Source organism: Chelonia mydas, chromosome 17, assembly GCF_015237465.2.
Source record: "Chelonia mydas isolate rCheMyd1 chromosome 17, rCheMyd1.pri.v2, whole genome shotgun sequence".
NCBI classification, from domain to species: domain Eukaryota; kingdom Metazoa; phylum Chordata; order Testudines; family Cheloniidae; genus Chelonia; species Chelonia mydas.
In genome coordinates this window covers 17,777,418-17,791,089 of record NC_051257.2, presented here as the reverse complement: position 1 = coordinate 17,791,089, position 13,672 = coordinate 17,777,418, and the positions used below count along the sequence as shown (strand labels likewise).

At 38.0% G+C, this 13,672-nt stretch overlaps 1 protein-coding gene and 1 long non-coding RNA gene across 14 annotated transcripts in view; one reads left to right on the top strand and one right to left on the bottom strand.

Moving 5' to 3' along the window:
* The window catches only part of RABEP1 (rabaptin, RAB GTPase binding effector protein 1), a 69,837-nt gene that overhangs the window by 19,392 nt on the left and 36,773 nt on the right, over nt 1-13,672 (top strand). For 7 of the 13 annotated variants that reach the window (XM_043531217.1, XM_037880778.2, XM_037880780.2 and 4 more), the window contains exons 2-4: nt 3,005-3,133; nt 6,573-6,776; nt 10,317-10,477. In XM_043531217.1, the coding sequence (XP_043387152.1) occupies nt 3,005-3,133; nt 6,573-6,776; nt 10,317-10,477 (494 nt within the window). The remainder of the gene's footprint in view (nt 1-3,004; nt 3,134-6,572; nt 6,777-10,316; nt 10,478-13,672) is intronic. The other 6 variants (XM_043531216.1, XM_043531221.1, XM_043531219.1 and 3 more) reach the window with 1 other exon arrangement.
* Nucleotides 4,913-10,400, bottom strand: LOC119563902. The gene is made up of 3 exons (XR_005222682.1): nt 10,281-10,400; nt 7,580-8,442; nt 4,913-6,357 (listed from the first exon to the last, which is right to left on the bottom strand). It is a non-coding gene; the product is annotated as an uncharacterized LOC119563902 (long non-coding RNA).

Genomic DNA, 13,672 nt, shown 5'->3' with positions numbered 1-13,672 from the left:
ACTATATTCCCCCTAATTTGTTGAGCCTTTTCTAATATCGATATATCCAGAACAGAATACAGTATTCTTAGGTATAGTCTCCCCAGTGTAGGGAGAGTCTACAACCTCCTGCTCATGACATGAGGTATGCAGTCCAAAATCACATAGTTATAAAATAATCAGCTTTATTTCTATTTGTGTGTTGAATAAGGATTCTCTAGCCATCTCTTCAATAACATATCAGTTTGCAATGGATATTCTGGAATATTCTTTGTTTATAGATAAGAAATGGTTGACTAAAGAGCTGATCCTTTTTTATTTCCTCTTTCAGTTTGACATGTCAAGTTAATTTAAAAATAGCCCTTAAAATAGAGAGTAGGGTAACTTATTGTTTTTGATAAATTAGACTTCCCCATTCTAATATGTGCTCACAGCAGTGTAGGTTCTGCTGCCTCAGAGGAATTTCATACCAATGCTATTATAAAATTTTGTATGTTCTGTGCCTTGTTTGTAACAGGAGATACTGTTTCAGTGAGGCAGAGTTCTGCAAGTGCTACCAATCCATCAGGCTTTGTTTACTATTTACTTCATCGGTTTAATTAAACACTGAAGATTGCATTTCTGCGTGTGGAAACAGGAGCTCAGCAGGAATGACGTACGACATATTTTCCATTTGAAAAATTGTCTGAGAAATAGAAGTATGAGTTGCATATAGATTTTTAGATAGCTATTTTGTCATGATAGATTTTAAAGTGGATGTTCAGTTGGGCTAAGGACCAGATGTAGTTTGCACCTGTAACTGTTGAATTACAGATTCAAGTTACGTGCCAAGGAGCCTGATCCAAAACACATTGATATCTGTTCAATTCTTGTTATTAACTTAATTGGATTTTGGATCTGGGCCAGCCAGAATAATTGTACCTGTAGTCAGTCAGATGTATAGCTGCTCACATTTCGACTCAGAGTTTAATTATGGATGTAAATAGCATCCACAGAAGGGGAACCACCCTTCTTAAAACTTACTCCTCTGTGTGATAGCATAATAATATAAATGCTATAGTTTTGATAGAGGCTTAGAAAATAAATGCCATTTCAGTGTTCAGTATTTTTCCATACAACTACCTTTTGGGTTGAAATTTCATAGGCTCTTTCTTAGCCTAGAGTGGCTTACTTGCGTATAATAGATTTCCCCATGCTAATCTGTGTTCACAGCAGTGTGGGTTCTGCTGCCTCAGAGATTTAGTAGTTATGGAATTAGATATAAAAATTGTATAATGCTTGTCTAACTTAATTCCTCTCTGCTACCTGTATTAGATTAGAGACATAGTCAAAGAACATATTTTTTCAGTTAAATATTCTAGTTTTATTTTATAACCAGAAGTCTACAACATAGAGTCTTTCTTCTAAAGAATCCCTTTATTCGTATCTTTCTTAGGTCTAGGTAACCAAAAATTAATCTCTTCCTAGGTGGCCAAAAATTAACAGAAATGAGCATTATCCTTGAATTCACAAAATTTCAATGCCAAATTGATCATTGTTTTCCTCTCTGGCTTTTTACCACTACATAGTCCTCATTACACCTCTTGTGTTGCTTAAAGGTACTTGATCTTGCAGAAAGTAGTGCATCTTATTGTATAATATGCTATATTTAACACTTTTTTCTTTTTGGAGGAGAGTATGTTATGTGTGACATGTAAGGAATTTTAATATATTAGGTAGGGTATTGATTTAACTAGCTTGTGCTATGAAGAGGCTATTATTTCAAAGCAGTGGCTCAGATTGTCTACATGGTAGAGGCGAAACTTATTCGTAAAATGCTGTTGTAGAATTGAAAGAAATACTTAACAGAACTTCATTTGCTTGGTGGAATTATAGCATGAGAAGTATTTAGCATGTCTGTGGGTTTTATAATTTTTTTTTTGCTGTTTTCAATTTGAATTTTTAAAGACTGATCTAAAATGTGTAACATGAAACCTTCTGTTTCTTAAGGTACTGTACTTCCTGGGAAATTAACAAAATTAATATCTTGCCTCGTGACCAGTACCTGGGAGGCAATTATAGCAAAAATTCTTGCTTTACAGCAACATATGGTACTTTTTGTTGTGTTTCTGAATTCTCTATCACAGAGGTTCTTTCTTTTTCTTTGTGGATTGTATCTTTATAGAGTGTTTTGGTATTTTGTGGACCACCTCCCCTACTATTTCCAGTAATGACATCCTTAAGGCAACTATAGTAATTGCTTGCATGGAAAAAAAAAATTTAGAAAGTACTTAATGTATTTTTAGCTATCTTAAGGCAGTAGAGGCAGCTTGAAATAAGGAGAAATTGCCCCATGAGTGGTCATTTCTCTGCATTCCATTTAATAAATGCTCTGAGGATCACCAAACTCTGCTCTAGCAGGGAGGAAGCAGTGGAGACAGGGAAGAGTATGACATGGTTGAGGGATGGCTTTCACCTTTTCATTTAGTACCTGATTTAGGTAACTGTTGTATACAGGCTACAGTTTTCCTTCACTAGTTACTAAACTCATAGCCAGTAACCTGTTTTAATTTTAACCCCTGATAAGTAATAAGTGCTTTGTGACTTCATACACAGGAGTGAGGGTGTGTGTACAGAGAGAAAGTAAGAATACAACCAGATTCCCTAATAATGTCAGAATAAAATCCCTCGTGGTAATACAATTACTTAACATAGTTCTTGTTACTTGTCCCTTCCTTGTATGTGGTGAATTCTCCTTTCAAGAAGGATTCAGTATGACTCAAGAGTCAACCCGAAGAGTTATTCCTAGCTGCAGTTGATGTATGCCAGAACTCACTGTTGTAATGAGTAGAATTGCTGACTCTTGCTGGTTTAAAAAAAACCCAAAAAACTAAAAACCTCTGACTTGTCATCGGATAACACTTGAGCTAATGAGTGAAAAATATATTTTAAAATAATAAACCCTAAATCTTAAAGTTGCAACATGTGATTGTGTGGGATTCCTTAACTGTTAGTGACATACCTTACTTTTTCGTTTTTGTTCTAGCTGCTCTTCTGCAACGGCTAGCAGAATTGGAAAAAGTCAATGCAGAATTTCTGCGTACAAAGCAGCAGCTTGAGCAAGAATTTAATCAAAAGAGGGCAAAATTTAAAGAGTTATACTTGGCTAAGGAAGGTAAGTTCTAGGTTCTCTGAATTCAATGTAAAGCGTATTTTTATGCTAAACCTTGAATAGTCCCTGGTTAGAGAACAATCTTAGTAGTGCTAACTTTTTTTGTTTTGTTTTTTTTAAAGAAGTAGGGTTTAAAAAGCAAAGGTTTTGTTGCATTGGCAGTCGGTTGGTGGGATATCCTGGTTGACAGGTGGTAAGACACTGTTAAAGTCTCTTATTAGCCAACAGAAAATGTGAGTTTTCCTGCCAAACTTTTTTAAAGGCCAATATAAAGAGGCAAAGAGAAAAACCCTAACAATTATCTGGTTCCATAATTAGAGTTTCAGAATGTATCAGCCACCTTTCTTTGTAATCTAATTTATGAAGATTTTGTTTTCTGTAATTATCACACAACTGTTCTCCTTTTATGTAGAAATCTTGAAACTGAGAGTGAACGTAAGGTGAAAAAGAAAGAAAAATGTAATTTGTTTGACTTTAAAGTATATACACAAACTGATAGGAGTCAGCAAATCCATCTTGAAATGCACAAAATTCCACAGTATTCTGCTTTTTAAAATAAAGTAATGTGGGGGTTCTCAAACTCGCATAGCATAGACCACATTGTGATAGCATCTTCTGGACACCACCCCCTCCAATTCACAATTGTGTAATATCCTGGGGGCAATTACACTAATTGCTTATATGGAAGGAATCACAGGAAATTGTTTGATTTTAAGCTTCTGCTGATGGCTCTGGTCGTTGCCACTGTTCTCCTTTTACAGCAATGACCACTAGTGGAGACTGGCTGGTTCCTTCTTGTTTCCAGCTATTTTTATAGGCATTTAGGCTCTTGACTACAGTAGAAGCAGTAGCTGGAAGCAGGAAGATGGTGCCTAGCACCATGTGACCTGCCAGCTTTCCAGTGACCACCATTAAATGCTTCACAGACCACAGTTTGCAAACCACTAAGTTAATACAAACCTACTGGAGTAAAAGTGTTTTCATCCTCTTAGACCAGTAACTAACAGGAACTCTTAGAGAGACATTTTCCATGTGTTCTGTCAGTTGTGGTCAGCGTATTACATAGTACGTAATTTTATTTTATATCTTGAATGATTGATCGGCCTGATTAATTGTAATGTAAGCAGCCAAACTTACATAGCTTGAATTTGACAGCTAAAAGTATTTATTTTTCATAACACTCTTTAAGGAAAATGTGAACCCCACTAGCTCATGTACCTGCTGTAGAAGAATGGAGAAAAGCAGCTATCTTCTATTTAAGTGCACGGTTGATCTACTAACTCCTTTAATCCTAACAGCTTTCTTGTCCTAAAAATATAAAAGAAAGTAAAGCCAAGAAAAATTGCATTAAAACTACAACTTGCTTATTTTTCTGCTCTCATATGCATGTACAGCTGACATACTGAAGACCAGAGCACAGAGTGTTTTTCTAGCTATTGGGACAAGGGAAATGAAAATTTAAAGACAAGACACTGCTGGACTGTGGTCAGCAACAGCAACCTCCCTCCCCAAACTAAAATAGTTAGAAATCACTTTTCCTCTTGGCATTTTCTTCACTTAGGTGATGGTGGCCTGTGATGTACAGGAGGTCAGACTAAATGGTCTCATTGTCCCGCCTGGCCTTAAACTCTATGAATGTGACTCGGTGTCCCTCTCTACACTGACTACAAAGCCATGTTTAACATCACATCAGTTAACATGACTCCTTAAGTCTGTATTGTCATGTTCAGTGAACACAAGCCCAAAGTGTAAACTGATATTTAACTTGTTTTATTAGCTTATCATTGCAGTATCTCTTGAAGAAAATATTTTTGCAGCAGACTACAATGTTGTATACATTACATTTAGGAATACAAAATGGGCACTTAAAAATATTTTTAGTGTGCTTTTTTTTTATGTGAAACACCTAGTTCCGTAAGACATTTCCATAAAGCATGCAAGGTCAGGAATTTAGTAATTTAAAGAGTTTTTGTTTAAATAGAGCAGGGGTTGAGACTAGAGTATTATGAGGTGTGAAAGGAAAAAGAGAAGGATTGATTGAAGGCAGTAGAACTATAAACATAAGTCTGATAAACTAAATATTGCTATAAAAGCTGGAAATAACTACACAAACGTTATTGGAGAAAGGAAGTCATAATAGTAATAGTCAAGGTGCCTTGTACTTTGCAGAACACAGGATGCATTTTTTGGCAAATTCCTTGGATGCTGTGGCAGTTTGGCATAGCAGGTTTCTGCAACAGCTTCCTTTAAATAAAACCTGAGGTTTTTATGAATTAAGTATGAAAACAAATAATGTCAGCAAGAAGCCCTCTGTGTCTGTTTTGCTATTCAGCTCATTTTATACTTTTTTTTTTTTTTAACATCTGCAGTTTTCAGTATGCCAGATTTTTTTTTTGTACTGACAACACCTCAGCTGCATCATAGAAAGTATCAGGAGTGGGAAGGGGAAATGTCAGTTCTAGCAGTTGGGTAGGGTGAGCCTTTTTGCACTGGAGAAGCACGGGAAGCAGTTTGGTATTGTGGGATCAGTACACTAGCTGCACGCTTCTGCTAAAATTATCATAGTGAAACAGTTAATGCTTGACATAAAAATTCTTATCTTTAAGATTCAGACTTAATCCTCCAATGAGATGAATGGTATAGCTTACATCTTGCAGAGTTATTGTTTCAGGTTGTCTGTCTGGAAGATGACACATAATTTGTTTATGCTCTGTTATAGTTGAAAGTTATATTTTGTAACTATAAGGATGAGAAACGTGTTTTTAATGTAAGCTTAGATTCTTAGCACATTTGTGATAAAGGGTCAATTTTTCTGTAGATTCCATGGTTGAAGCATAATTGGGGTCCAGGTAATAATACTTTGCAATTCTGTAGTGCCCATAATAAGAGGATCACAAAGTGCTGTACAAAGTGTAAGCATCTCCTAAAGCTCCCATGAGGCAGTAAGGTAGTGTCCCTCTTTTACAGATAACTTCTGTATTTCAGTTTATGTAAGTGACATATCCAAGGTTACAAAGCAAGTTGGTAGCAAAACCAAGCAATCTTCCTGACTTCAGTCCTGTCCTCTGACTTCCAGATCATGCTCATTCCCAGTATGTATACTTCCCAGCAAGTATTCCCAGAATGTGAGTTACATGACAGTGAAGTAGTTAAAAGTCCAATTAGCTTAATTGGCATATTGATTGATAGGTGATGTCTGCTTTGTAGTAGTGTCTTCAGTCTCTACACTGCATGAATGAGAAACAAATAAAAAAGGAACTTGAGGAACAGAGAACTCTGGAATGTTACAGAAAGATTTTCTTTAGCTATCATGGGTAAAGTTTTAAACTTCAGACTCTCTTGTTTTCCATTACTAAAGCATCAATTTCTGTTGTAGCAGATAGAGCTGCACTTCAAACTGAATTTATTTACAAAATTAAATGGAAATAATACTTGATTTCAGAGGACCTGAAAAGGCAAAATGCAGTACTGCAAGCAGCACAAGATGATCTAGGACATCTGCGGACACAACTATTGGAAGCCCAGGCTGAAATGGAGAACATCAAAGCCATAGCTACAGTATCTGAGAATACGAAGCAGGAAGCTATTGATGAGGTGAAGAGGCAGTGGCAAGAAGAAGTCGCTTCACTCCAAGCAATTATGAAAGGTAAGGTCAGAGGAAGCTAGCTAACTACTGCAGTTACAGCAAGGTAAAGTACCATATTTAATAGGTGATGTTATTGTGCTTGATGCTGTACAGCAGTAGTTCTCAGCCAGGGGTACATGTACCCCTGGGGGTAGGCAGACATCTTCCAGAGTTTACTCAACTCATCTAGATGGGTGTTTCTCAACCTGGGGGTTGTGGGACAGATTTATGGGGGTCGCAAGCAGGGCAGTTGCCTGGGGCCACATGCCACAGGAGGCCCTTCGAAGCTAAGTTACTTGCTTCAGCCCTGAGCAGTAGGGCTTGGGCTTCATACCAGGCTCACAAGCGAAACAGAGGCTCAAGTATCACACTGAAATGTAACTACAGTATATTCCAGTTGATTTATTTTATAATTTTATGGTAAAAATGAGAAATTAAGCATTTTTCAGTAATAGTGTGCTGTGATATTTTTATGTCTGATTTTTGTAAGTGAGTAGATTCTCTGCTTTGGCATGCAAACTTTGATTTGTCTTGCGTGCCCAGAGTCCTGAAAGGAGAACAGTAGTCTGGAAAGGCCGAGAACCACTGCTGTACAGAATGTGCAGTTTGTGCCTTGGAAGTTACATTAAGCAGAATGGTGATTTCAGTTTTTAGCTGACCAATTCCAACATTGTCAAAGGCAGCTTGGTTCTTTTTTCACTTAATACTGCAATATGAACTCTTGCAATATGGACTGGGAAATTCTTAGCAAGTACAGACCATTCTTCAGGGACTGAGATTATAGCCATTCCTCCTTCACAAAGACAAGTAATGGTATATGTAACCTGGTTAGTCTGACAGCAGCTTCAGGATGACTTGAGTCTCTGCTTTGGCATGCAGAATTGACTTTGCCAAACATTTAAATGTCCCTCCATTGTCATCACATTGGCTCTTCCCATGTCTTGTGTCTAAATATGTCGTCATACTTTCTTTTTTCTCCTGCAACAATATAGAATAGTTCATATAGATCACATTCTAGCATGCTGCACACTCACTGATTTACTCTTGATAGCAACTACCTGTAAGGAGGAATATACACACAGTAATTTAGGACATAACCGCTATTGTGATAACAATTTTTGGTAGGAGTACACAAAGTAATCACAGTAGTCTGAGTCTCACCTGTTGGTTATAGGTATTGCAGAAACCTGCCTCGTTACATATTTACTCTAGAGAATACAGCTTTTCATGTATTTTTGGTGTGGCAGGTGGGGCTGCTCTGCAACACCGCCTCGTAGGATCAGTCTGGTGCAGTAGGCATTCACTACTTTAGTCTGAACGTTTTGGCTGCCTGCCTAGACCAGGGTACCCATGCAGTAAGCTTGGCATAATCTTTCAACAGTGAAATAACAAACAAAGGATTTGGCTGTCTGTGCCTTTAATTAAAGAAAGAGAACCTCACATGCAAGCACTTTGTTGTAGCACTTGAAGGCAAGGCCCTGACCTCCTGGGTTAACACTGAGAAGCTTTTCCTCTCTTCCAGTCTTCCCCAGTTCTGCCACTGATGACAAGTAGGCAAGCCTTCTTAACTGGACTGCTGGCTCTTGATTGATCAGTATTTCCTGCAGGCCTGTGGAGGACTGTCTTGTCGGTAGCGTGGTCTGAGTGGATTTTCCTTGAGCAGAGAGTGTCAGGGCTCCGATGCCTGCTGTAGGGAGCAGAGAGGATCGATACACCTTGTCACAGTTGGCAAGTAAACATAATTTGGCTTGTTAATACACAAATAACAGAACTAGACCAGTGGTTCTCAACCGGGGGTACAGTTACCCCTGAAAGTACACAGAGATATTCCAGGGGTACTCAACTCATCTAGATCGGTATTTCTCAACCTGGGGGTTGCAACGGGTTTAGGTGTGTTGCAAATGCAGGACCGGTGTTAGGGGGTAGCAAGCAGGGCAGTTGCCTGGGGCCCCACACCACAAGGGGCCCTGAGAAGATAAGTTATGTGCTTCAGCCTTGGGGAGTGGGGCTTGGGGTTTAGACAGGGCTCACAAGTGAAACACAGGCTCAAGTGTCAAACTGTATTTTTATGTCTGATTTTGTAAGCAAGTAGTTTTCAAGTGAGGTGAAACTTGGGGTACTCAAGACAAATCAGACTCTCGAAAGGGGCACAATAGTCTGGAAAGGTTGAGAACACTGAACTAGACTATTATAGAAGACCCTAGAATCCCAACCAAGATCAAGGCTCCATTGTGTTAGGTGCCATACATACAGATATTATTTGCCTTGAATAATTTACAGTCTAAATAGACAAGCAGAGTTACCTGAGAAGGTTTAGTCTTTTCTGTGTTTTGGGGATGTGGAAGTGATTTTTGTTGCCCCTTTTATTTAAGGGGATTTTGGTTATTTGCATAGTGTTTAGATTGCTGTGGGTAGATTTTGTAAATCAAAATAGAAATAGCATATTTGAGCAATGTGACTCTTGGCATGAATATAGGAGGCTATTTAAATTAGTGATGTTAATCGAGACTAAATTTTAGTTCCCTTGGATCTGTTGAGTTACTGGTAGCTTTCTTGGCAAGGTGCAGTTCATTGCAGTTGTGGTTAGTTCTTTGTTCAGTGTGATCAACTAAAAGGTATGACAGATCTCCAATGCAAACTACAGAAGCATATAGCATATCATAGGGCACACTAAATACTACCGTTGCTGTCTTGGATTGCTTGTGCCCAGTTTAGAGGCCCTTAAATAGTTAGTTATTTTAAAATAGATATATCTTGTAAAATTTTTCTTTATGTGATAATTTTGTTTTAGAAGATCATTGTCGGACTTTTTTTTTCTCAGAATAGAGATCCTTTTAAAATATGGACAGTTTACTTATTTTATTTAAAAACAAAAACAAAAAGCCAAAAACAAAATCCTGAATTCTATATTAAATTTTAGGATGATAGGAAGTTGCCTGTAGACCTGTTTAAATAGTGGTAAAAATTCTGTAGTTTTATGATTTTTTTTTCTTTCACTAGCAGAATCCTGCATGATCTGCAAAGATTCAGAAGTTCTGTTGATTCATGTTTTTGTGTCCCTGTAAACATTTCCGGGAATGGAATCTAACACACTCTGAGGACAAAGTCAAGTCTATAACGTGACATATCTCAAGATACATGTACAAGATGTAGCTTATTTCTAGATCTCCCTGCTCTTCATGAGGTTGCAATACTGCAAAGACAGTGTGCTCAGCCTCTGTGGGGGGGGAGAGAATCATTTGAATCACTCCATAGTGATGCTCTTGGCCAGTTAAGAATAATTTAATATTCCTGTAAGTGGAGTTTCAGACAGTCCTTAGCCAGAAGGGTTGTATCTATAATACAGGTGCTGGGGAACAGGGAGAAGACAAAAAATGAAAAAGATATAGCCTTGAATGTCACATAGAATTGAAAGGATTGCACAATGCAAACAGCAAGCTTTGCACAAACATTCTAAATTCTGAATGTAAGATAAAGACTTTCTTAGAAACTGCATAATTTGTTGTCTTACACTTTATAACTTACACTGATAATGAAAGTTTCTGTGACATCGTTTTGTAGAAACTGTTCGTGACTACGAGCTCCAGTTTCATCACAGGCTGGAGCAAGAGCGAGCTCAGTGGGGCCAATACCGGGAAAACGTTGAAAGGGAAATAGCAGAGTTGAGAAGGAGGCTATCTGAAGGTCAAGAAGAGGAAAATCTAGAAAATGAAATGAAAAAGGTATGCTGAAATAAATCTCTAAATGTAAAGTGAGGTAGTAGACCGCTGTTAATGAAAATGTTTCTACTGTTTCAGAGTAATTAGATATACTTTAGAAAGAGCAGTAAGGCCTAGTCCTGCAAACCCTTACTTATTTGTTCCCACTGAAGTCAATAAAACCTGATTCTGCAGTCATTCATGCAAAGTATTACTATTTTATTCTCAACCCTGAACTTGTAACTGGGACTACTGGAAATCTGCTTGCGGAATTTTAAGATATGGGGGAGTCCTTGCATTAGATTCTGGGGAAATCTTCACAAAAAACTGTAGTCCGATAAGTAAACTCAGAACTGTTTCGTTTTTTCAAATATATTGTTTCAGATAATAAATAGATTTAGTCTTTGTCATACATCAATGATTTGGAATCTTAAAATATATTCTATAAACCTCTGCTGGGAATGACCAAAGTTGCCAGACTTCAAGGTGTCTTTTAAAGATTAGATTAATCTTGTTTTAAATAGCATTGCCTATCGTATTAGTTACTCTTTTTTCTAAATCAAATACAAGATAAGATTTGCATAACAGGAAATCTGCCACTTTATCCTTACTTTGAATGCCTGTGAGAGTCAGATTGTAATATTTTTCCTCCGTTGATAGCAGTTTTATGTTTAAAGCAAGCAGAGATGAGGAAAAATGGCATCACTGAGAGTGATCACTTTAGATAAGCTATTACCAGCAGGAGAGTGGGGTGGGGGAAGAGAAAACCTTTTGAAGTGATAAACACCCATTTTTTTCATGGTCTGTGTGTATAAAAATATCCTCACTGCATTTTCCACTTTTATGCATCCAATGAAGTGAGCTGTAGCTCACGAAAGCTTATGCTCAAATAAATTGGTTAGTCTCTAAGGTGCCACAAGTACTCCTTTTCTTTTTGCGAATACAGACTAACACGGCTGCTACTCTGAAACCTGAAATATCATGGATTCAGGACAAACACAGACACATGGTACTAGGGAAGTCAGTCATTGGCCTGGGTGGAGGATGAATCAAGTACACAAGGTTTTATCTCAGAAGGATGTTAACAGAAGATGATTGCCCTAATATAAAACAAGTGGTATCTCTGAAAGAAAAATATAAATCTTACTGGAGCCTTTTGGGAATTCTGATCTCCGACATAGGCATGCTTTAATGGTCTAGAGTGTGTATTATCCAGTAATCCTGCGTATCACCTTCCACACCTCATCCTCTTTCATTCACTGTCAAAGAAGTAGCTCTGATGGTATATTTTCTGCTCCCACAGCTGGTTTGTTTTAGGGATTTTCCTAATTTAGTTCAGGGAATGGTGCCAGAAAAAGAGCATAGCGTCCACCAGCTGGAATGTAATGATTCATTTGGACCACTGCTTCTTCCCTGGATAGCAGACCTGTTCTGGTTGAGTCAATCAACATGTCTGATAAGATTTTCATAATAACTGAGTAGAACACGATCAGTCCTATCCCAGAGAGAAATCCTTTTTTCCTGTGTGGAGCAAAGTTTCCTCTCTCTGTATGAAGTGCCCACCAATGGGGAGATGAAGACCAAGACTTACATTGCAAAAGTCAGGTTAGTAGTGTGGCTCCTACACCCAGAAATATCTCATTCCCTCACAAGTCAGTTTGGTAGGCTTATGATCAACCTCTTTTGTCTTCTGGAAACAGTAAATAAAATGTCCTGCAATGTCAGGACCTAGGATGTAAGGCAGTGAATGACACACATCAAAACTGGCAAAAATCCCTGCTATGTCTGCCCACCTTTTTCACCGCTTCCCAGACAGTACAAAAGATAGGAATGAGCGAGCAGTGGTGATACTCTTTGCCTTTCTGGCCAAAGTGGTTATGGTACTCAGACTAAGTTAACCTAGAATTGGATCTTTTGATGTCTTTTTCTCACAGAGGTCTTCTATTGTGAGTCAAATCTTCAAACCAGGATCAGATAGGTTTTAAAATTAATTCTTGGATGAAGTTAATATTATTCTCATGAACCCCCCAAAAGCAGTCAAATGATATAACTTATTCAACTGTCTCATGTAAAGTCCATAGTTTTAACTGCAATGTAAAACCAGTGAAACATAGCCTGGAGTTCTCCAGGAGGGCTTTGTTGTGGTCAAGTCTCTGTAATATAAATTCTCAGCATGTTCAAGAAACACAAATTTTGTACAGATCACATCATTAAACACTTCCATAGGGCATGAACCAAATTCCAACCATTTTCAGGCCCTAAAGCACAACCTGGGAATCTCATTCTGCTCCTTAGAGTGCTACACAGATTAAACTCCTGTAGGAAGTATTGTCATTCTTCCTATGCATTAGAACAGGCCTCCCAATAGCTACTATCTCCAATCAGTTAAACTTTTTGTTTTGTTTTAATTTGAAGTTGAGCCCTCACTAATGAGCCCCAGTATTCTACTTTGAATTAAGACAGGCAGGCATTCATTCCCTACGTAAATTCAAGAAATGTTCTGGTTAAATATTCAAGACCAGTCCTTAGGAGCTCTGAAAAATCTCATGGCAGAGTAGTCATGTCTCCCCTATTGAGATGTCTTGGATGGCCATTAGTTAACCAAATTCTGCCTATGGGTCATCTAAATTTATCCAGTACCACTTACTTTCTTTTGGCAGAGGGTCTTCTCCATGCCTTTGTGCCCAGGCAGGGATGGAGAAGATATTCTACTTCCTTTTGGATGTCCATATTTAAAGGATAATCCTGCTTCCCATGCTCGGGGCACACTACTATGAAAATCCTCTTGTAATGGTTCTGAGGACTTTAGCTCAAAGAAGAATGGGAAAAATCTGTGCTTACCTGAAAATTTTCCTTACTATAAATAATAGGATCCACGGATCTGGCTCACTTTGGAGATAAGCAGTCATCTAGAATAGAGATGGAAATTGACATCCAAGGAGTAGCATTTACCATGCTTTGCAGTAGAGGAAGTTTGTTTTCTTCCCCACCCCTTCAAAGTATAGTTAACACAATCTGTAATGTAGGAACGTAAATATGTGTGAACTTCGCTGTGGAAGTTCTCAGCTGGAGGGAATTTCAGAAAGTGGGGCATTCCCCTGCTGCCAGTACCTGACAGGTCTTCTGCCCCAAGCTGCAAATAGGTTTAAGTGCCAATTGTAATGGATCTGTGGACTTCATTACTCTAAAGGAAATTTTCAGGTAAACACAGATATATTT